Here is a 24,954-nt window from a genome sequence, read left to right on the forward strand (position 1 = left end):
TGGCGGTGGTGAAGGCAAGCGGCGACGGCGGCGGTCCGGCGATGGGGGCTTCACGGTGGGGGAGAGTTCGGGAGGGAGAGAGAGGAAGAATTTGGTGGGGAGGGGGCTGCCGTGGGGGAGGGGAAATGAGTGAGGAGAGAGAGAGAGATTTGACTTAATTAGTCAAATTTTGATCAATTTTTCCAAAATGCCCATTTTGCCCCTCTCGCACTTGGTCTACATTAATCCAAGCCAAAATATCCAAGGGCATTCTAGTCTTTTCATCCTTGCATTATTGAGCTGGTCTTATCCTCTTAATTTCCCAAAATAATTTTCCAATACTTCCCCCTAAAATTCGGAATACCCAAAAATAGGCCTAGGGGCAAAGTCGTAATTTTCCGGTCCCGGGCCGAATTTTCATTTTTCGACCATACCAACCCCAAATATCATTGGCCATACTAAAATGACGTCATCCTCGTAAAAATAGTCACGCACGATCCCGAAAATCGACATCCAAGTCCGGATCTAATTTCGCGATCAAAATCGCCCAATCTCAATTTTAGGGTCTTTCACTAACGGGCGGCTGTTTAGGGATTACGCGTATCGACCTAGGGTTATTCGAGTCATGGCGACCTCGATCGTCACTGAAGGTCGACTCATGATCGAGTTCTTAGGTCCACGTACATTTCCCTAGGTAGCCATTCCCTAAAGGTTAGTATCCCGAGAATGATCAGTTCCGGGCGAGACTTACTAAAATAAAATAAGAAATAACATCTATTTCATTGATTCCGGAAATAGGTCGAAATTCAGGATGTTACAACTCTTCCCCCTTATAAAAATTTCGTCCTCGAAATTTACAACTCAACCAATTCCTCAAACAAATGGGGGTATTGACGTCGCATGGCCTCTTCACTTTCCCAGGTCGTACTTTTTGTCCCGTGATATTCCCACACAACCTTAACCATTGGGATCGTCTTGCTCCTCAAAACTCGTCTTTCCGATCCTCGGCAAGGGATACTTACCCATTACTGCCCTCTGTATAACTAGCCAGTCCATACCCACTATTACATCCAAATCCTACATCTCTAGAACCGCTAATCAGTTCTTTCCTTCCCATTACCAGTTACAATCTTGCAATCCGGGTACCCCAACGAAACTAAAATCTTGTCAATCAAGGAAGCCATAACATGCCACAATTATAACATATAATATTCCTTCTTGGACAAGGTCTAGTCCCATGTCTTCTACCACACAACTAGCATACAACATCCTGATAACGATTCGGTTTTCCAATATCCCTTCTAACGGAAGGAACAAATGCTGATCCTCCGTCATCGGTCTCTTCCCAAGATTCCGATTGTCTCTCGCCGAAACGTATCTCGACCCAGAAGCAGCGTCTCTATCCGCTAAATCCCGCTTTATTGCTTGAGCCCGATCATAGATCTCATTATAGTCTCTCAGATTCAGCGAAATCATCTGACTACGGAGGTTCGGTTTCAAACCATCTCGGAACCTCCGAGCTCTATCCCATGGATCCTTCATCATCCTAGGGGCAAACTTAGATAACTTCGTGAACTTAGCCTCATACTGGTCCACTGTCCTTTGCCCCTGGTAAAGCCTCATAAACTCCACCAACTCCTTTTCCTTAGCACTCTTAGAAAAATACTTATTATTGAAAGTCTCCACAAACATCGCCCAAGTCTGGGCGGTACCAGCTGGGAATACTCTTCTTCTGGTGGCTTTCCACCAATCACTCGCATTCCCCCGAAGCTGATACACCGCCAACGTCACTTTCTCCTCATCCGTACGTCCTAGTACATCAAAAGCCTTTTCCAACTCCTCTACCCAAAGTGACGCAGCCACCAAATCACCTCCACCATCAAACTTAGGGGGCTTTAACTTTAGAAACTGTTCAACCAGCTGATGCATTAGTCGATTCGCATTTACATGCCCCCGATTTCCATTGTTGCCATTGAGGGTAATAGCCACAGCGGCCTCAACTGCTTGGGCGATAATGGCATCTCGTTCCTGAGTCTGCCTACCCATCAAAACCCCAACCTCCTCGAGGGCCCTTATAACTCCATCCATTCGAGGATCCCCTGCAGCCCTAACATCAACTCTGGGATCTACTGCAGCTCTAGCGTCAACTCTAGAGTTTTCTACAGGTCTAGCCTCAACTCTGGGGTTCTCTGCAGACCTAGCATCAATTCCAAGATCCTCTATCGCTCTGACTCGAGCACCACCTCGACCTCTGGCTCTTCTGCCTGTACCCTTTCAAGCACCTCTTCCCTAGCTGCTCATCATCCCAGCTTTCTATCACTCTCCTATCTGCTATAATTCCATCCAAGAATTCAAGACTTAGGCCAACTAACCCAGTCTAGTCCTAGGCAGTGAGTTGACACAGTAATCCACTTAGCAGGCAATCAATCACACAGCACCAAACCACATCAAAAGGGTTCGTGCACTTACCTCAGGTCCAGACGCACCTGCATTCCGATAAAACACCCAATTCACTCAACAATCACAACAACAGTCTGGAAATACATGTAGCCCTAGACACACTATGGTTCACTAAGGTCTCCCTAACTAACTACAGCTATCCTGGGTCTCCACTTCTTATCACTCCAAGCTTCGATCAACTTAAATCGAGCTGTCCTTGCTCTGATACCAATTCAACAGAGGATGTCACGCCTCGAACCCCATCGAGCCTGCGACATCCCTCTCCTCGGTCGGAAGAGTGCGACGTCCCAGGAATAACGTCGCCGACCCAACGATCCATCAGAGTTAAATCGCGGCGGAAGTAATCAAAAATCCCGGACATTAAAATTGGAGAACACCAGGAAGGAACAAATCGTCAAACTACCAAGCATATATTACACTTCCAAATATTTACATCATCCGCCAATACAAACCACAAAATAATTTATAAGCACACCGAACTATAAACTCCAAACCACCAAAATATCAAGATCAGCTCTCTTGGTCAGCACTATCCAAAAATGGGGCGCATCCTCCTCCCAGAACTTTTCCCTACGCCCTCTCGAAGGCGTCCACTCTGACTCACTGTCCTCGGCATCACCACCTGAATCCTCCGCAGCTGTCTACTCACCCGACGACTCCGAGTCGACCTCAATCTCGACATTCAGGCGGGGGCTCTGAAATGGTTTGGTTGAAACAACCATGAGATCACATCTCAATAAGTCACAACCTAAGCCCCACCTAGGCTATCACGTAATTCCAGACACATCCAAACGCGCAACCAAACAACCACAAAACCAACAATCAAACATTCACACATACCTGGACTCTCTGCATACGCACCATGCACGTTAGCCCACAATCCCAACATACAATTCTTGCACACATGCCATCACACACTTTCCACATATCGATACACACGCCAATCATACCATAGCAATACATCACAGCCGCGCCCGTGCCTCGATTATAAGGCAAAACCTACTTGAGCACGTTCCAAACCATGCCTAGTAGATTTTACCCCATAATCGCGCACTGCATCACGCGATACAAACACACTCGCACACTAACTCACACCATGCATCACTTTCACAATCCTCACATATCAAGCCAAATCCCGCTCGTTCTCAACCTTTCCACCACTACCGCGCCTGCGTAAAACGCATCAGGCCAACGGTCTTCTGACCTCGTCGGTATCGACACCCCGTCGGGCCGGGCATCGTCACCTCGTCAGGGACGGCATCGTCCCGCGTAAACGAACACGCCTCAGGACGGAATCCTACACACACTTTCCTTCTACCGCGCCCGCGTAAAACGCATCAGGCCAACGGTCTTCTGACCACGTCAGGCATCGTCACCCCATCAGGCCGAGCATCGTCACCTCGTCAGGGACGGCATCGTCCCGCATAAACGAACACGCCTCAGGATGGACCTTACCCCGCGTAAACGAACACGCCTCAGGGTATTACTTTTCCCATCAATCCTACATTTCCGTACCTTCATTCCACACTCTCCACACGTATCACACGGCCACACATACACATGGTCACACACAAATTCACATCTCGCACATACTTTTCACAATTACCCACCCTCATCACGCGAACACCACACAAACACCCAAGCTTGGCATGCGAACTCAATGCGCAATCACGCCACCACACCTCACAGCCACACAATCACACATACGAGCTCATTCAAGCATCAAAATACCCGTCAAAATGCCACGATAACACCGAATAATTCTCGAGAGAGAGAAAAACCGAGAATATGTAAAATCGGGTCCAAACTGGGCAGTTGTGCAGTGACAGAAATCTATTTGAAATAAATAGTAAACCAACTCCAAAAATTATAAATTTTGGATATGTCATAAAAAACATATTTATCAACATTTCTTATGAAGAACACGAAATCCGGTTCAATCTACAACCATGCCTTTTTGTCCCTCGAAGTCAGACCAAAATCTGTTCGCTCTAACAGACTGTTTGTCCTCAAAATACATTTCTTTAAACATCCAAATCACCTTGAAAAGCTTTGAAATGTTTATATGTTATAGCCACAAATGTCCCCAACAATTTTTGTGAAGGAAGTATTTTGAAAATAGGCCTGGAAAAATTTATAAAAATTCGAACAGACCCGAAGGTCGGGTGAACAGTAAATCGGGCAGACCCATTTCAGTCCAAAGATGGACTTCCGAATGGCCTCAAATGATTTCCAAATATTCCCCAATTAAATTATGTTATACCTCAAGATGTTGGAAACAACTTTCATCAAGAAAACTTTCTCAAAGTCGACCCACAAAAATTCTCTACAAAAATAGCAAACCGGGCGGGTACAGCAACCGCGAATCCGCGATTCACCCCGAACCTCACGGATTCAAACCCGAACCGATTTCTACCGAATTCCAACCGCCTAAACTCATTTCCCGACGTCTAATCCAACCCGCAACAACCGCTAACAGTCATGATCAGCCATCAACAACCACGATCAGCCACCAATAACCACGATCAACCACCAAAAACCATTATCGACACCTTAATCAACCTCTAAATCCTCTAAACCATACCCGAACGAGTCCGAAATTACCCGACGTCCTAAATAGGGATTAGATCGCGACTAACTTGGTTCTAGACTAAAGCGGCTAGAACGTAGCGCAGCGGCAAACGGCGGGGACGGCGGTGGACGGCGGCGCGGCTTGGCGGTGGCGAAGGCAAGCGGCGACGATGGCGGTCCGGCGATGGGGGCTTCACGGTGGGGGAGAGTTCGGGAGGGAGAGAGAGGAAGAATTTGGAGGGGAGGGGGCTGCCGTGGGGGAGGGGAAATGAGTGAGGAGAGAGAGAGAGATTTGACTTAAATAGTCAAATTTTGACCAATTTTTCCAAAATGCCCATTTTGCCTCTCTCGCACTTGGTCTATATTAATCTAAGCCAAAATATCCAAGGGCATTTTAGTCTTTTTATCCTTGCATTATTGGGCTGATCTTATCGTCTTAATTTCCCAAAATAATTTTCCAATAATTCCCCCTAAAATTCGGAATACCCAAAAATAGGCCTAGGGGTAAAGTCGTAATTTTCCGGTCTCGGGCCGAATTTCCATTTTTCGACCATACCAACCCCAAATATCATTGGCCATACTAAAATGACGTCATCCTCATAAAAATAGTCGCGCACGATCCCGAAAATCGACATCCAAGTCCGGATCTAATTTCGCGATCAAAATCGCCCAATCTCAATTTTAGGGTCTCTCACTAACGGGCGGCTGTTTAGGGATTAGGCGTATCGACCTAGGGTTATTCGAGTCATGGCGACCTCGATCGTCACCGAAGGTCGACTCATGATCGAGTTCTTAGGTCCACGTACATTTTCCTAGGTAGTCATTCCCAAAGGTTAGTATCCCAAGAATGATCAGTTCCGGGCGAGACTTACTAAAATGAAATAAGAAATAACATCTATTTCATTGATTCCGCAAATAGGTCGAAATTTAGGATGTTACAAGGTTGGCCATCTTCCGGTAGTCCGGGCATCGTCCCGCGTAACACGCCTCACGACGGTTTCAATACCCCGCGTAAAACGCATTAGGGTTTTATGTGATCACACATTCACAATCACCAATTATTTTCTGAACCCCGCGTAAAATGCATCAGGGCATTTTAGGTGATCACATGTTCATGCCGTTCGTGCACTCACGCATAATGCACATGATATGCCCATACTCAGTATGCACGCACAGGGCCACAATGTCACACTCGGCATTCGTGAATTCTACACTGGACACTCAACATGATTTGGTTACATACTCGATTCGCATTTCAATATGCCCAAAGAACCAACCAAATCCAAATCGGTCACAACATATAGTTTAGCACCCAAATTCACGCAATTAAACACCAAAATCACACATGCCGATTGCCTACCAAACATTGTATAGATTGGCCATGTCAAGCATATCATAGAGCATCACACAACCACATTCAAGCCATATCTAATTTAGCATCCTCACGGGTGATCACTATTCCCTAAGCCGTTCACCCTAAAACCTCGAATAATCAAATATGGCCCGAATCATCCCGATACCAATCAGCCACAAACAGTCCATCTTAGGCCATCAATCCACTTCTAAAACATCCCATTAGACCACCAAAATCGCCATAAAAACAGCCACCGTTTGGCTCACAAATTTCATCCGCCAAATTCACAATTTTTACCCGATTCAAGGCGCCTAAGCTTAGCCACCATTCAGCACACCACAGACCACTAAACCTTGATTAAAACATCGCTCTAAGCTACCAAATGCGCCACAAAATCAGCCCCTAACAACTTCCACAAACTAACCCCCAAATTACCCCAATTAACCCCTAAAACCCATCTAGAAATGTAAATTAGCTTAACTAGGGTTTAGGGTGGTACTCACTTGGATTCCTAGGCTTTAAACAAGGCTGAACAAGTGGCAAGGAAGGCTGGGCTGAGGTGGTCCCGCGCCGGAACAGTGGCGGCGACCGGCGGCTCCCTCGGCGGTGCCAACGGCGGCGACTTGCGGATGGCGGCGGGCTAGGCGAGGGGCTGATCTCACGGCTGGAAAAAGGGAGAGAGAGAGAGAGAGGGAGAGAGAGCTGGTCGGGCTGGTGGTGGTGCAAGGCGGGGCGAGCGGCGGACGGTGGCGGCACCGGCGCTGGCGCTCCGGCGAAGGGCGGCGGGGTAAGGCCGAGAGGGAGAGAAAGACTCACGGGAGAGGGAGAGAGGAGAGGGTGGCCGGTGGCTTGGAGAGGAGGAAATGGGAGGAGAGAGAGAGACTAGAGAGAGTTCAACAAATTGCTTAGTGGGAGTTGGTGACCAACTTTGCCAATATGACCATCTTGCCCCTAATCCAAAGGCTAAGATTAAGACTTGCTAAAAATCTTGGGGGCATTAGGGTCCAAAATTCCAGCATTATTGGGCTGATACAATGCAATATAAAACCTTAAAATAATCTCTAAACAAACCCAAAATTCGGAATACAAGGCTAGGGCACAAGGGCAAAACGGTAAATTTCCGGTCCCGGGTCAAATTTCCAATTTTTGACTCTACTGAACCCAAATATGAGTGGCCACATAAAAATGACGTCGTCTTTGCAAAATAGTCGCGTACGCCCACGAAATTCGACACCGAAGTCCGGACTCAATTCCACGATCGATTTCGCTCAATTTGCGATTTTAGCGTCTCTCACTAACGGGCGGCTGTTTAGGGGTTACGCGTATCGACTTAGGGCTACTCGAGTTATGACGGTCCCGATTTCCTCGAGAACACAAGGATTTATCGCTAGTCTCGGGGGTCGCGATCGTTCGGAGTAAGTTCGGGGTCGTTCGCCACGTGCACTCTCGGTCGTGCGACATCACCCGCGATCCGATCGTGCGTTGTTGGCCAAACTAAACCCGTCACTCTCCTTGGATCGACCCTCATTGGCACAGAATATTTCCTTGTCGCATCTCGGAATTCGGACTCAATTCACGGCCGAGTTCTTTGGTCCACGTACCATTTTTCTAGTTAGCCTTTCCCTGCTGGTCAGTATCCCGAGAATGATCAGTTCCGGGCGAGACTCCCTAAAACGAAATGAGGAATAATCATCTATTTTATTAATCTTGGAAGTGGGCGAATTCAGGACGTTACGTCAGCGAAGAATGAATGATTTGGAAACTATATTTATAAAAGTGATTGCTTGTATTGCTTGAAATAATTGATCAATGAAATACGTCTCATCATCGACAATAATTTATGTCTAGACATTTTCATGCATGATGAGAATTTCTTGCGTTCTCGTACATTTTGCAACCGTACGAGCGATTATATTTTCAACAATATCTTTCAAATTGTTCGCTTTCTGCGAAGGATTTCAGTTGGCAATTCAATACAGATCACTACTATGGAAGTGATTTTACCTTAATCTTTTCAACTGATAGATAAAGGTGTAGCAATTTGATCCGTCGCGGAACTCTTGTGATTTCAACACACAAGTGTACATGCGGGCTATATGCAGTTCAAAGATCGACACACGAATGGATGGACCACTCGATCCGCGCTCAACTTATAGATTTTCCTCTTTTCATTTTTAATCAGCAACAACGCATGTTAGCGTACAAAAGCGCATCGTTTTTGTCTATAGCAGAATCCACCGGATCAAAATTCTCGTTCGCAGCAAAAAAAAAAAGAGTTTGTAAAAAGCAAATAGGATTTCGTAAAAGAAATGCCCAAACACTTGTTAAGCGACCGTACGAATAAACTTCACGATTTTCAAATGCGCTTCTTTTCTCATTCATTTTTTCATCTTCTTTTTCTTTTTCGCATTACCGTGCTGGTCTGTTTGGAGTTTTTTTTTCTTTTTTTCTTTTGAGAATTTTTGCCATTGTATTTCTGAATAATTTTGGAGAGCAATTATCAAACGTTCATATCAGGTATAAGCAATGCAAAAAAAAAAAGAATGAAGACAAGATAGACGATGACGTATTGGCAGCACAAAGCATCCCATCTCGTCAATCTTCATTTGGCTTAGCAAAAAGGAGACAAGGGTAAAAAGAAACTTCCTGATCTCCATCGTCCTCGTAACGAATTTCAAAGAACAAACTATTAGGTACTTTCCGAAGATTACTGACCATCGATCGGAACTTTCTTCCATTGGAATAACGAAGATTATAACAAAGTCCGGTGCTTTCGGAACTGATCGGCAGACGATCCCAAAAGAATTCACGACACGTTTGGTACGGGAAAAGGAAGGTACGAAGTAGAACCGAAACGGAGAAATGAACGAAATAGAAAGAGGAATAGAGTCAGCGTTTGCCTTTTCGCATTTGGTCGTGATTATAAGAAGAATTAACCTATTAATTCGAGAGATTCACATTCCAGCGTGAAACATGTCCTTACTTTTTTTTTTTTGGTCGGTAACATGTCCTTACTTAAAAGAAGATAACAGTACACTTGTTGGGAGCTCGAGAAAGCTGTGCGCTTTTTCACGAGAGATGGTGGCTGCGGTTTTCGGCTGCTTGGCGGAGCTTTCTAGCGATGGAGACCGACGAAGACAGCGGGGTTTGTCGAACTTAAACCTGAAACGGAAGCACACGTGTGCTTCCGTTTCAGGTTTAAGTTCGACAAACCCCGCTGTCTTCCTGATGGGCAGGTCGATTTGATTGTTTTCCGATTTGGTTTTGGTGAGGCTATTGCTCGATTTCTTCCGATTTGGCGGGCAGGTGAAGATGGCGTGAGTGGAATCCGGGGAAGGATTTGGTGGCCATGGTCGCACGGAGGGACTCGAAGGAAGGTGGGTGGTGCTTCGTCGCTTCGATTGGCAAGAGGCTGTGGACAATCTCTCCTGGTAATTGCTTGGTCTAGAAAAAAAAGTTCTCTTTTTTCTGTCTGAGGGTGTTCGCGTCTTCAACGATGGCTTCTTGTGCCCTCTGAGTCATTGGCCTCACCTCGTTTTACTTCTTTCGCTTTTCCAAAATGCGCCACGATTCCTTTTCCCGAGAGGAACCAACTGTAATTGCCAATCTAGCTCGAATTGCGTTCGATGGAGAATTGGACGAATACAGAGGTATAAAGTGCTTGGAAGTCTAAATGAGAAGGTGACGTCTCGCTAAGGGAGTTGGTCTTTTCACACATAAACGAAGGGTGAATGATGTTGATGCCAGTGGAAATCTAGAGAACTAAGGAGTCGTTACCCTTTTCGGTACACCAGTTAAAGTGTCCATGAAATTAAAGAACATGAATTGGAGGGGATGTCACTTATGCTAGATAGATTAGATATGTCAGATGCAGAAATGGTTGATGCCCACTTGGAGTTCGCAGGTTTAGCCCCTGCAGAATACCATCTAAATGTCATCAGTCATCTAAAAAGATCTTAGATTTCTGATGATGACTCTTACAATGTAATTTTACTGCTGGCTCCTCTTCTTTTATTGACTAAGCGTGCCCTACAAGGAGAGATTTAGTGGATATTGAAATATAGACTATGGGCGGAAAGTTTCTCACATTTTATATTGCTTGAAGTTTTATTTATCTTCTTCTCATTACAGAAGGGCATTTCGTCACATCATTTTTCCTCCAGAAACATCTGAATGCTTCGCTCGTCATATTATCTTCTAGATACAGAGAATGATGTGAGTGCACTATAGTACTTGAGCCAATCTGTCACGCCCTGTACCTTACGAAGCGCTAACATCCCTACCTTGGTCGATTGCAGTGCGACGTCCCAGGAAGCATCGCCGACCCAACGCCCAACAGAGAACAAGCACAAACGGAAGTAATTAAAAACAACCCTGACAATTATAAAATACGAGCCAAGGATAACCAACAAGCAACCAACACGGGAACATACTTGCACTTTACATTGCTATAGAAAACTTCTTTACAGACATCTATACACAACTGGGAAAAGATATAAGTCCTCGCCTACACGATCTACAAGCCACGGGGTCAAAAAGGGAAGTGGCTAGGGAGGTCAGACTAACTCAAAGAGAGGGCTACAGTCAAAAAGTTATCAGCCCTCACTACTAGCTATGGCTCCGGATACCTAGGGTTCCCACTCAGGGTCGGAAGATCTAGTAGTTTCGTCCGACGGCTCCTCTGAAGGATTCTCCGAAGACTCGGACGGTTCAGAATCCATATCTTCGACTTGGGCTCGCTCATCTTTAGAGTCCGGCTCCAACTCTGGATCTAGGTAGAGACCTAACTCGTCGTCTACTCCCAGCTCTTCGTCAGATCCTACCTCGGCGACTTCTCCGTCTTCGCTTGAGTCTTGATCCATCGGCTCGGGTTCCGGCTCCTCTTCGGCATCTCGGTCCTGATCTTCAGCTATCACCTGTGGCTCATGTGGCTCCTCATCCATAGGCTCGTCAACGCCATCTACATCGTAAACATCCTGAGGATTGATCACTTCGCCATTCGCATATATGGGTTCCATCAATCCATTTTGACCGATTGGCGCATCAAACGTTCTCAGGGGTTGCCCTAGGTTTCCGTCTGCATCTCGCAAGCACCAGGCTATGTACTCCTGGGTCTGATGAAAGTACTCTCCCACGTGTACAAATACCACGGATCTATATCTCACATAGGATTCCCCATTTCCTGCGGGGTATGTACTGGTATACTGGTGTATCTGTACAGGTATTCCAAAAAGCGGCGGGTTCGGCATCCTTACGGCTGGGGGTCTGAAAAGTTTCGGTTTACACAACCGTGAGACGAATCTCAGTGAGTTCAACCCCTAAACCTAGGCTAGGCTAGCATGCAATCTCCTGACCGGAAAATAAATAAGTGAAACCATAGTGCAACAACAATCAAATAATCCTCCGACCCTGCAGGTTAGGCAGTTCAATATATAATAATCACGGCACGTACGTGGCACACATTATCACACGTACGCCAATCACATGCTCATGCACCGAGGTTCACACACTCGCATGCCAGTCCATGCATGTTCATGCATGCAAATGTCGTCGACATGTCACGTGTATTTCCCGGCCCACTGGCCCATACTGGCACACTGGCAATCGCCCAATTTATTATTTATTACGACTCGAGTCATCAATTTTTCACGGCCCGGTGCGTCTAGCCTGCTTCAAAGTGCATGAGGCGCAGCAACCGATCTGGCCCAGTGTCTCTAGCCTGCTTCAAAGTGCATGAGGCGCAACACTGATCTCCTTGCGAACCAGAGCCTGCTTCAAAGTGCATGAGGATGGTCGCCTTCCGGACGTACCGGGCATCGTCCTGCTTCAAAGTGCATGAGGACGGTATCGACCCGAAGGTCATGACCCAAAGGTCCTTAGGTGATCACACAACTCATTATTATCTGAACCCAGCGTATAACGCTTCAGGGTATTTTAAGTGATCACATGCTCATGGCAGACACGCATTCTCGCGCAATTTCATCACATGCCTCACTCTTGACATACGCAATGCGTGTCCATGTTATGCAATGCAATGCACCACGAGCACCAATATAATTCAGACACCCAATGTCACAACACGTGCTTAATTGGCCCAATTAATACCGTGTGGCCTAACGTGCGATTCACAAATCAGTAAATCATTGTAAACCAAACAATGGCCAATCGCACTCCATAAAATCAGCCACACCACATACGACATAGCAGTACGAAATCAACCACAATTAAGCACAATTGACGTACAATCAGTCAACCCGGACATACCCGGTAATTTTCCAACGGACTCCTAAATTGGTCATTTAATCCAATTAATCTCCCCAAATAATTCTCATTAATCCACTAAATTTCCAAATGATAATTTTTACCAATCCGTCCTCAACCCAGTCTGAAATACACACTGATACTATCTAAGCCAGTCCAAATTGTACCGATAATACCTAAACCAGTCCAGAAAAACGCACTAACAGTCCTAATCCGGGTTTAGGAATTTTACTCACTTAATTTCTGGACCACGGCGACGGGGAACGGCGGCTGATCACTGATGAACAGTGAAACCGGCGGCAGAATTCCGGGGGGGCGTACTGTTCACGCGACTGTTCACAGGGGGGGTACTGTTCATGCGTACTGTTCACAGGGGTGCTGTACGGGACTGTACGGACGGACAGGAACGGTGGCCGGCGAGACGGCGGTGACGACCGCGGCGGCCGTACGGACGGCGTCGTACGGACTGCTACAGTACCGGCCGTACGGACACCGTACGACCGGCGACGAACGGCGACGTACCGAATAGCTGGACGGCTGGGTGGCGACGGAACGGCGATCGGAGGTCCGGCGAGGCTCGGACGCGGCGGCGGTGCTTTACCGGGAGAGAAAAAGAGAGAAAAATAGAGGGAAAGGGAGAGAGAAAGGGCTGGACAGAGGCGAGGCTCGGGCTGGGGGGCTATGGTGGTCGACGGCGGGGTACGGCGGTCGGCGGCGGCGCTCCGGTGACCGGCGGTGGCTCCGGCGAAGCTCGGCCTGGAGAGAAAATGAGAGAAAAAAATTAGAGAGAGAGCTGTTCTGGTGGGGGCTGGCCGAGAATGAGGGAGAGAGGAGAGAGAGAGGGTCTTAACCAGTCAAACTTTAGGGGCTAGGGGCGACACGTGTCGCCGATCCGCGCGATTTGACAAAAACGCCCCTAATCTAACGGTTTCTGTTCGACCTTATCCAAAAAGGGAGGGGCAAAAAGGTCAATGGCCCCCAATAATGCAGCTGATAACCTCTGATAATTATCCCAAAATTATCCCAAAAATTCGGACCAAAAATTAGCCCAGGGGCAAAACCGTCATTTTTTCGGTCCCGGGGCGAAATTCCAATTTTCACACATACGCGTTCCATATGTGCGTGGCCAATATAATATGGCGTCGAAATCGCGAAATTCACTTTTTAAGCCCTTGGAAATCGACTGCAAAGTTTCGGGAATAAAATAATATTATTTTTCCAATTTTTGTCGAAATTCCAGTTTTTGTCCAAAACGACTCCTGGTATGCGTGGCCACCCAAAAATGGCGTCGGCCTCGAAAAATAACCTCATTTGGCCTCGAAAAGCAACGCTGGCGTCCCGAGGGGCAAAATCGTAATTTTTCACCCCCGGACCGAAATTCCAATTTTTACTCATACTAACTCCAAACGTGTGTGGCCAGCGTAATATGACGTCAAATTCCCAAAAATAGTCTCTTAAGCCTTTGAAAATCGACATCGTAATCCGGGCCCAATTCCGTGAACAATACTCGCTAAACTTTCAATTTCAGGGTCTCTCACTAACGGGCGGCTGTTTAGAGGTTACGCGTATCGACGTAGGGCTATCCGTATCGTAATGGTCCCGATCATTGAGAGAATGAGAAATTATTACTAGTTCCAGAGGTCACGATCGTTCGGTTTAAGTTCAGGACTGGTTGGCCACGTGTACTTTCGGTCTTGCAGAATCACCTGCGTCCCTATTGTACATCGTAGGCCTTGGCCAAACCCAATCTATTACCCTTTCTTACGATCGGCCCAGTTTGGCCCAAAATATTCCCTCAGCGTCTCTCGTGATCGGTGTCCGTTTCACGATAGGGTCCCCGGTCCACGTACCGGTTTCTAGTTAGCCATACCCCATTGGTTAGTATCCCAAGAGTGATCAGCTCTGGGCGAGACTTACTAAAATGAAATGCGAAATAATATCAGCATTATTGATCTCGGAATTACATCGAAATTCGGGCTGTTACACAATCTTTGAATGGTTTCTCTTAAGACCCTAAGTTGTAAATACTATTACACTTGTAATCCTCGCCTGAAGTAAGCTTTCGTGCATCCACTCCACCTTGAGGTTCCATAGTTGAACAACAAGATTTGTTTTTTTGATTCAGATATTGGATTGGAGGCTGCCAACAAGATATAGATTCCCTTGCTTTAGATTACCTACTAACCTAAAGAAATCCCATGTCAAGTGACCAATATCCCTCTCTGTTATTTTACACAGTTATGACGTTTTGCCTCACTTCACAAATTTTGATTAAGATTTTCTCGGTTAATGTGTGCTCTATCTTTCCTGTTCTTCCGTTAATTTTATTGGGAATAAATTATTCATTCTCTCTCTCTCTCTCTCTCTCTCTCTCTCTAACTAAACAATAGTACCAACTTGATTAACAACCTGACCTATCTTGACTGGTTATATTTAGTTCAGTAAATTCTCAGATAAGAAATCATACATGACTTTTGTTTGCATAGTGGTTACAAATTACAATTTGATCATACCATATAAATATAAAATTTCATGTAGACCTAGGATTTTGTAGCTTATGACTAGTTTCTTTTCAAACTTATTTGACATTGATGAAGATATGCATATTGTACATATGCCGTGTCGGTGGGGTTAGGATTGGAATGACCCATTCAATCTAATTACTTAAACGGTTTATTCATCTCTTGTAATTTGTTAACCTATTTAACAAATGGGTCAAGTTTGAATATTGTTTTCTAATAAAAAATTTTGTTAAGCTTATACTGCTCAGATTGACCTATCTAGCAATCCATTGTTAACTTGACATTGACAGACATGGCCAATAACAATGGATTGCCATCTCCATTAGCAGCTGAATGTTTGCCGAGCAAGTTTGCAGTTTGCATTGCATCATGCAGATTTTGAGCAATTCATAATCTTTCCCAAGAGAGATTAGAGGAAGAACATGTTCTGCTGATAAAGGACTGTTGTTCTAGGTGAGAAGTAATGAGGGTAACATTCAAGTAACAACATAGAAAACTTACTTCGACATCATGCAGTAAAACCATACCGTCCTCAAGTCCCAAGACAACAACCTTGCCATCAAGACGCCACCTAGAGTAGAGTAGAATGACTAAGAAGATCCAGTATTGAAGACACATTGAAATGTGCAAAGAAAGTAAGTTCATTATAAACAAAAATGAACAGAGAGAGAGAGAGAGAGTCATGGTCGGCAAAAGAGAGAAAACTTTAATATAAAAGAAAACTGAGAAGTAGTCGGCAAAAGAAAGGAAAGAAAAAGAAGAACGGAGGAGGCAGACTCTCGTGGAGGAGGTGAAAAGAAAAAAATGTAGAGAGAGAGGGAGTCCTCCAAGTTCACTTTTCCTTTGCCCTTTAATTTTCAAGAATTTTGCTGCTCGCTGTTAAATTTCTCCATCATTTCGTTTCATTTCAAAGCCAAAACCGAAATCAAGTTCAGCATTGTTTTGAAATTGAACAACTTTTGTTCAAAGTTAGAACCAAAGTGAGAAAAACCATTTTATTTTTAAAGTGTAAACATGACCAATGTATTAATTTCCTAGAAACCCTCAAATTTTAGGTTCAGTCAACTTCTCTTTTTGTCTCAAAAAACCCTCAATTTTAAACCCAATGCTACGTTAGTCCCCAATTTTTTTTGTCAAAAATGATTCTTAAATTTTATATTCAATCTCACATGTGCTCCGAATTACTGGCAAGAACTTTGAGGATGAGGTCAAGAGAGAGGAGTTTCCATCTTCACATGAGAGCAATTTCGGCATTTAGGGTGCGCATGAAATACATTAAGGAGTAGAATTCTACTCCAAAATGCATTCCGGAATAGAAATACGATTGTTAAAAAATTTCCGAAATGCATTCTGGAGCAATTTTTGCATTTTAGAACAAAAATGCATTTGGTAAAAATGCATTCTTTTTTTTTGCTCCAGAATCAGTTTTTGATTCCAGAATGCATTTTGGCCCAAAAAACAGAAGCTATTTTTTCTAGCTTCTCTTTTCTAGAATGAGATTTCCTTCTTTTCTCCATAAATTCCTAAAAATTAGAAAATCTGGAAAATTCCTAAAAATCTTTAAAAAAATTCAGAAATTCCATAAAAATTGAAAAATTCCAGAAAAATTCATAAAAATTTCCAGAAAATAAAAAAAATTAGATTTTGGGAAAATAGGAAATTTGTTGAATTTTTTCTAAAAAATTTCAAAAAATTCAAAACTTCACATAATGGCTTAGAATACTTGTGGCCATCCATTTTGAGTGAAATTTAAATTTTTTGAGTTGTCAAAAAAAATCAAAAAATTCAAATCTTTACAGAATGACTTAAAATACCTGTGGCCACCCACTTTGAGTGAAATTTAAATTTTTTTAGGTGCCCAAAAAAATTAAAAATTCAAAAAATTCAAAACTTCACAAAATGGCTTGAAATACCTATGGCCACCCACTTTGAGTGAAATTTAAATTTTTTGATGTGCCCAAAAAAAATCAAAAAATTCAAAACTTCACAGAATGGCTTAGAATACCTGTGGCCACCCACTTTGAGTGAAATTTAAATTATTTGATGTGCCAAAAAAAAATCAAAAAATCAAAAAATTCAAAACTTCACTAAATGGCTTAGAATAGCCGTAGTCACCCACTTTGAGTGAAATTTAAATATTTTGAGGTGCCAAAAAAAAAAATAAAAAATCAATTTCTGGAGCAGAATTAGTCTTGTTTTATCAAACAAAATTCTCCTCCATAAATCAATTTCTAGCAAGAATTTGATTTTTAGAGCAGAATGGTTATCATTCACGCCTTTAGGGACCGAAATTCACGGCCAAAGAAGACAAGAAAATCTGGGCATAAAAAAAGCAGAGGATTCTCAGCATATAATCATTGCCAAAGAAAGCTCGAAAAAGAAAAGGATGGAGCTTTACTTCATGACCAAGAAAGAGAAATACAGAGAGAGAGAGAGGAGGGGTCAATGGTCGGCAGGCAAAACGAAAATAATAAAAAAGAAAAAAAGTGAGAAATTGTCTGCAAAAGAGAGGAAAAGAAAAAGAAGAACAAAGGAGGCAATTCTAGTGGAGGAGGTGAAAAGAAAAAGTGAAGAGAGAGAGAATTGTCGGGGCACGCGTGAGGATGCAATAGAGAGCAAAAAGATGCAATTTCACCGTACGTTTGTTTAATCTACTCTCGAAGCATCTATACTTCCTCCAAGTTCACTTTTCCTTTGCACTTTTAATTTCCAAAAATTTTACTCCTCACGGTTAAATTTCTCCATCATTTCAATTTCAAACCCAAAAACGAAATCAAGTTCAGCACTGTTTTGAAGTTGAACAACTTTTATTCAAGTTAAAACTAGAGTGAAAAAAATCATTTTATCTTTAAAGAAAAGGGCATGCAAAGGTGACCAACGTTGGAGACTTTGCAAAAGTCACTGTCAATTATTCTCACGGGCGAGGTCCTCTTGACGAGTACACACGCAAAGTCATCTTTCTCTTTTCCTTTCCTTTTTTTCTTCTTTTCCGTTCTTCCTCTTCTTTTCCGTTTCTTTTCCTTTCTCTTCTGGTTCGTGCTCCGCCTTTTCCCTTTATATCTCTTCCTTTTCTTTTTCTTTTTCTTTTTTTAAAGCCCACTTTTTGACCAAGTCAAGAGGAAGGGCAAAATATTAGAGGAACTGCTAAACTAAACCAAGAAAAAACATTTGCCGGAAAAATTGTAAATTTTTATTTATTAATTTGGCTTTGGGTTGATTAAGAAATTGTGAAATAAATAAATAAATTTGAGTAATTGAAATCAATAAGTTGACATCTAAAAATATTAATTGGTAACTTGACAATTAAGTAGAGAGAAGAGTTATGGACTCAGCCAACTCATTCGAAATAAGAAATAGACAAAAACTTGGTAGAGAAGAGCAGTGGCCACATGTTAAGCAAGGACTGGTGGGACCCAGACACCGGGTAAGGGGCTGAAAGAAAATTATATGCTATCTAATTATAGATCTACCCCTAGATGATTAAAATTGGTGAAGCTCCTCAACTTTCTCTTCCCTATTGTTATATAGGCCTAAAACCCTAAAAATGCTCAAATTTTGAGTCAAGTTTTAATTCTAGCCCGAACTTTTTTATCTAAGAAAAACTCTCAACTTTGGATCCAGTCCTAAATCTACCCCTAATTTTTTTTATCTAAAAAAAATCTCAAACTTTATGTCCAGTCCGGCAGTCCCAAATCTGCCTCAAACATTTTTTTTATCTAAAAAAATCACTAACCAGTCTCAAATCTACCCCCGTTAACCCTACGTTCAAAAACATTGTTAGTTTTTTGACGTGGCATATCTATGTCAGTAAAATATCCACATCAGCAAAGTAACATGAAAAATTATATCCAAAACGCAATTGTGTTTGATCAAAAAATTAGGAATCAATCCACCTAGATTAGTTAGCTTATTCAATTCACTAGGAAAAAAGTGCACACAAACATGTGCTTGATTTGGATTATCTAAGGAAATGAATTTAATTTGTTAAAGGGTCAAAAACATTTAATCAATCTAACGAATATGTTTTTGACTAGTTTTGTCACTAAAATAATTTATAAGGATTAAAATCGAACATTTACAAGAATAAGATGATCAAAAGTTTACTTTAATAGAAGGTTTGTGCATGTAGGCACCATATAAGCTTGTACACAGGAGCTTATACTCTTTTAGATTATCATTTTGTCCAAACACAGTAATAAATTCATCTTAAAACAGGCATGGGCATGATCATTTCCTAATATTAAAAAAAGGTAAATTCAAAATTATTGATTTCGAAATATATATATACATATATGTACAAACTCAACATATTTGAATTAAGTACTTTATTTTTAAAATTATAGTAATCCGAAAGATAAGGCGATTATTGGCACTATGTGGGTAAGGAAATAGCTTTATGAACTTTTTGGTAAATATTGGAACGGACGAATATCTCTCTCTCTTTCTCTCTCTCTCTCTCCCCACTTTTCATCTTCTCCCGCAGATCCATGTCACAGTCTCGTCCTAAGCTTGACTTAGTGGTGCGATTATGGTTGCCAAACTGGTTCCATTATATAAATCAAACCACAAGAGAATGGGCAACAAGAAGGCATTTCCTGTTTCCTGAGAAGCATTCTGGCTTTTTTCTCCATCAGATTTGAAAGTGAAAATCAAGGGCAAAGTCAGAGCAAAGACGAAATGCATCGTCCCTTTAAGAAGAAGGAAACTAGTGTGCATACAAATGCACAAGATGTTGATACTGGCGCATCTAGTTCGATGACTGTGCCGATGGTAACTAATTCTGGTGGATCTAATTCGTCTCCGATAGAAACTAACAACAGTGCATCTAGTTCGTTGACCGCGTCAACCGGAAATTGCTATGAGGTGTTCTTGAACTTCAGAGGTCCGGATACTCGAAAAGGCTTCACCGATCACCTCTACCATGGGCTCCTCAATGCCGGAATTCACGCTTTCAGAGACGATGACGAGCTCTGCCAAGGTGAGGACATTAGACCAGAGCTTATGGCAGCCATCACGAACAGTAAGATCCTGATCCCTATTTTCTCCGTGAATTATGGTACAAGCACTTGGTGCTTGGATGAACTGGTTCAAATAATGGAGCACAAGAATAATAACGGGCAGACAGTGCTGCCTATATTCTACAAAGTGAAACCAGCTGATGTGAGGCATCAAATCGAGAGTTTTGGAGAGGCATTTCATGAGCGTGAGAGGCGTTTGCTTGAGAGGTCTTCTTTCGACCCAACGATTTTGGAGAAATGGAAGAAAGCACTCCTTGAAGTCAGCAACTTGAAAGGATACGAAGCCGATGGGTAAAATTTCTTACGAAGACATTTTCTACTTTCTTTTAATATGTGTGGGTGTTTACTGGTTGTTCTAATTCTCACCTGCTTCATTTTCGTTCTTTTATACATATATATATATATATATGTATGTATGTATACACACACAAAAAGATCTTGTTGGTAGTAAGATGCTGCTATGCATGAGTTCTATAAATTATTATTATTTTTTTAGTTTTTTGCTTTAATGATATTGACCAATCTAATTATAGATTTTATTGTTATGATCCCACTCATTTGAATAACAAGATTTTCTGAATGAATTTTATTCTTATATCCAAAGATTTTGTAACATTGTGCCATTTATTTTTTTCATGTTTATAGCGTACGTTACATTAATCTTAGTCTCAAACTTTTCTTATTAAATATTTATTTGAGATAGTACAACTTAATGGTGATTTCTATTTAATGCTCATAACATCATATACCATGCATGGTCATTGTCAAAGCCATAATTCTTTATCTTCTCAAGTTACATTTATTAAATCATTAATGTCGTTGATTAGTCGCTATTAAAATTATTTTTACAAAAGAAATGTTTCATTGGTTATATATGATGATGGTAAATATAAAAAAGGAAAAAAAGATTATTTTTAATATATGTTTGTTTAAATAATTTTCAACGCATTCAACAAGTAATTTCTATCTCATGCACCTGCATATATTGAATCAATGTTCTTATTTTGGGTAAAAATTATTCTTCAGCTTCCCTATAAACACAATAGTAGATCAATTAAAATCATAGAACATAGATTCAAAAGGAAAATAAAGTACTACATGTTATCATCCCTAGAGGCAATGAAAACTAATAAGAACACCAATCTAGAATGATACTAAATTCACCACATGAGTAGAAACTTGCAAGTGTGAAGAATTGCAAACAAGGAAACATCCCTTCAATTGCATTTAGGTAGTTCACAATATCACACTCTGAATGACTTTTCGGATTGGTATTCCTAAAAATTATCTTGCATCAAAAGTTATGACTTGTTTGTTGATTGATGGCCGACTCTCATACTGGGCTGGCTTATTCAAATGCTCTAGAAAATTTTCAAAGTCACGTCTACATCATCCCTAATATCTTTAATAAACAGCAAGTTTAAAATTTGCTTCAAATCCATAATATATGCAATAATCAAGATTCATAAGCGATACCCCCAACTTTCTTCTGGCTTAATAAATTATGTCAGAGTAATAATGGAATGGGGCACGTCATTTGAAAAAACCACAAGCATTTCTTAACTTTAGTCTTAGCATATTAGATAATATAAGGAGGTGTGACAAAAACGATTCTTAAATTTTTTTCAATTTATCCCCGAATTCATTTATTACTGTTTTCTCAATAGATAAACAATATAAATTTATTGTTTCCACATATTTGAACTCTTGTTGCATTTGACAGGTATGAAGCAGAGTTGGTGAAATTGGTTGTCCGAAAAGTGTTGAGTGAACTGAAGAAAAAGTTTGAATTGGTTACTTCTAAGAATTTGGTCGGAATTGATAGTCATGTGAAGAATGTTATGGGACTTATGGATAATAATTCTCATGCCCCCCTATTTGTTGGCATCCATGGAATGGGAGGCATTGGTAAAACTACTCTTGCTAAAACCATCTACAACAAGCTCTCCAATCAATTTGAGCATCTTAGCTTCATTGCTGATATAAGGGAATCATGGAAGCGTAATGGCGCACATTACTTACAGAGTAAGCTAATCAATGATATATCGAAGCAAGAAATTAAAGTTGATAATGAGGATGAAGGGACTAACTTCATCTCTTTCATGTTTAAAGATAAAAAGGTTCTCGTTCTTCTTGATGATGTGGATAATGTCGATCAGGTGAAGTGTTTGGCTAGTAATCATGATTGGTTTTCTTCGGGAAGTAGAATCATTATTACTGCCAGAAACAAGAGGGTTCTTGAAGTAGCTGGGGTGGACCACAACTATGAACTTATGGAATTGGATTACGATCAATCTTTGATTCTGTTTAGCAAACATGCGTTTCGAAGGGACTTCCCTCCAAGTGAATTTGAGGGCCTCACTCGTAAAGTTGTATCCACCACCGGAGGACTTCCCTTATCCCTTAAGGTTTTAGGTTCATTATTGTGCGGAAAAGAGTCAAAAGAATGGAGAGATATAATAAAGAAGTTGAAAAAGGTCCCTCCTATAGAAGTGCAAAAAAAGTTAAGGATAAGTTACAAAGCATTAGACTATGAACAAAAACAAATTTTTTTGGATATCGCTTGCTTTCTCATTGGCACTGACAGGAGAATCGCATTCTACATGTGGGACGCTTGTGACTTTTTTCCAGGGGAGAATATTGAAGTATTGAGATTTATGTCATTAATAAAAATTGGAGATAATCATGAGCTCCGAATGCATGACCAATTGCGAGATCTTGGTAGGACAATCGTTCGCGAAGAAAACCAGCGAGAGCCTTGGCGCCGTAGTAGGTTATGGGACTCCGAGGAAGCCTCAAAAGTGCTTAAGAGAAATAAGGTAACCGTTTTTCTTCTTTTGTTCCCTTGGTCCATGTTCTACTGTTAGAGTAGTGTTGGTCCTCTACTTGGTGCTTGCTCTAGTGAACATAGAACCTTCTAATATTAGTATCCTCGCATCGTTTCGTTGACTTGATTAGAAAGTAGGAGGTTGCTCTCTCTTAGTAAGTATCGCGGCTTATATGAGATTTTTCTTAAACAAGTGTATATTATGAAGTTATCTCCAAGAATGGGGTACTTTCAAATTTTTTAGATACTTGACAGGGGTTGTCGCGACCCACCCTTTTTTTTTGCAAGGAAGAAATGGTGCCAACTTGGAATGCGCTAAGTCTAGGTCTGGAACTTAACTCGGACTCTCACAAGCCCATACCATATCGCAACTTGTGATTTAGGTTTTTAACCTGCAAGTGATTTTTATCAAGGAATCGCCACTAATCAGTTTATGGTGGGTCAATTAGATACTAAAGGAAGGCAATGGGAGAATTGCCTTACTTCTGTGAACCAGAGATTAAATGAGTTCGAGGACTTGGTTACACTAGTTAAGTGACTGGTGCCCTTTCGGTACCTTTCATCCTATTCATTTCAGAAAAAAACATTTATCAGGCGATTTGGATTGATTTTAGGACTTGTCTCTTAATATGTGAGGTGATCAAGCGAGCGCACAATCATAAAATTAACAACCAGTAGTTAATATAAATATGCAACCTAGGGTTCTAATCCTAACTAGGGCAATGACATTCAACACATGAGAATTTATGCAATCATATACTAATTAGAAATCACATGCACAATAACAATACATCAATAATAAAAATAACATCCAAAATCCTACTATATACCTCTATAAGCTTATCTAATCAAACAATTTGCGTAATTTAGAAAATTATTCAAAAAAAAACTAATTGCTTGTAGTGTTATCCGAGATTTTTCTTGAAGTCTATATTATGAAAAGATCTTGGATTTCTATAATTGCTTCATTTACATCTTCGACACACGCAGTAAGTAACTTGACTATGCTACTATAAACCATAAGTACTCAGGATATATAAATCATAGAATTATCATCTCTAGATATTAAAATTAATATAATAGGACTAACAATGCTAGCATTTCTTATGAAATTTTAGTAATTATTTCATAATGGAGAATGGAAGGGATACTTATCTTATGTAATATTACATTAGGAATTCCATTTGCCAATATTCATAGGACAAGGACTGATTTAAAACTTACCGAATAAGATAGGAATAGAAATTTCTTATATATGTGTATTTTATGCAATAACCATCAAAAAGAGAAATGTATTACTTTTTCTCCATAAAAAGTCCAAGAGATAAATACTCTAACACTCTATTTTGTACAATTAAGTACGTGAGTGTAATTGCATTTGTGAAATTAATCATAATTTTGACTCTACTACTTTTAATCCGTCATTTGGTTTGACTCAAGTTGTTGCTTAAAAGACTAGCACTTATTTGCAATCTCAATGTGCGACCCGTGTATAATCTCAAGAGCCAATTCATATATTAACAAATTCAAAGCCAATGCCTGTTTATTATTCTTTCATACTACATGATTAAATAAACTAAACTAACCAAAAGATAAATGAATATGCTATATATTTTATATACAAATAAAATGGTATAGCTAAATTTTACAACTAAAATGGAACATTATTATATAATTATTTCAGTATTTTTGCATGACTCCATTTCACTCTTCATCCATGGTACCATCATAAAAAGAAGCCCAGCCTTTTGCATATGGGACGAAAATAACATTACCTTTCAACCTCATCCTTTAAATAATGGAACAAAAATAGCACCTGCCATCAATTTTGCCTATTCTCACTTTAAATTGCCTCGTGTCATCCTACATAGCTCATTGTACGAACATGCACAATGAACCAGGTTAATCATGACCACAAATGACTTCTTCTTTTCTTACAGAAAGCTAGAAATTTTGTAAGAA

General features: G+C 41.3%; 2 protein-coding genes across 2 annotated transcripts in view; one reads left to right on the forward strand and one right to left on the reverse strand.

Moving 5' to 3' along the window:
- LOC115693288 (disease resistance protein RPV1-like) overlaps positions 1–24,954 on the forward strand; it is a 55,148-nt gene that overhangs the window by 26,728 nt on the left and 3,466 nt on the right. The window lies entirely within an intron of this gene.
- On the reverse strand, positions 1,082–5,202 carry LOC130139270 (uncharacterized). The gene is made up of 2 exons (XM_056315927.1): positions 5,079–5,202; positions 1,082–3,134 (listed from the first exon to the last, which is right to left on the reverse strand). The coding sequence occupies exon 2, from the start codon at positions 2,065–2,067 to the stop codon at positions 1,147–1,149; it is 921 nt and encodes a 306-aa protein (XP_056171902.1). The 5' UTR covers positions 2,068–3,134; positions 5,079–5,202; the 3' UTR covers positions 1,082–1,146.

This window comes from Syzygium oleosum, unplaced genomic scaffold, assembly GCF_021117445.2.
Source record: "Syzygium oleosum isolate NSW1041296 unplaced genomic scaffold, Sole_v2.1 Sole_v2.11, whole genome shotgun sequence".
Lineage (NCBI taxonomy): Eukaryota > Viridiplantae > Streptophyta > Magnoliopsida > Myrtales > Myrtaceae > Syzygium > Syzygium oleosum.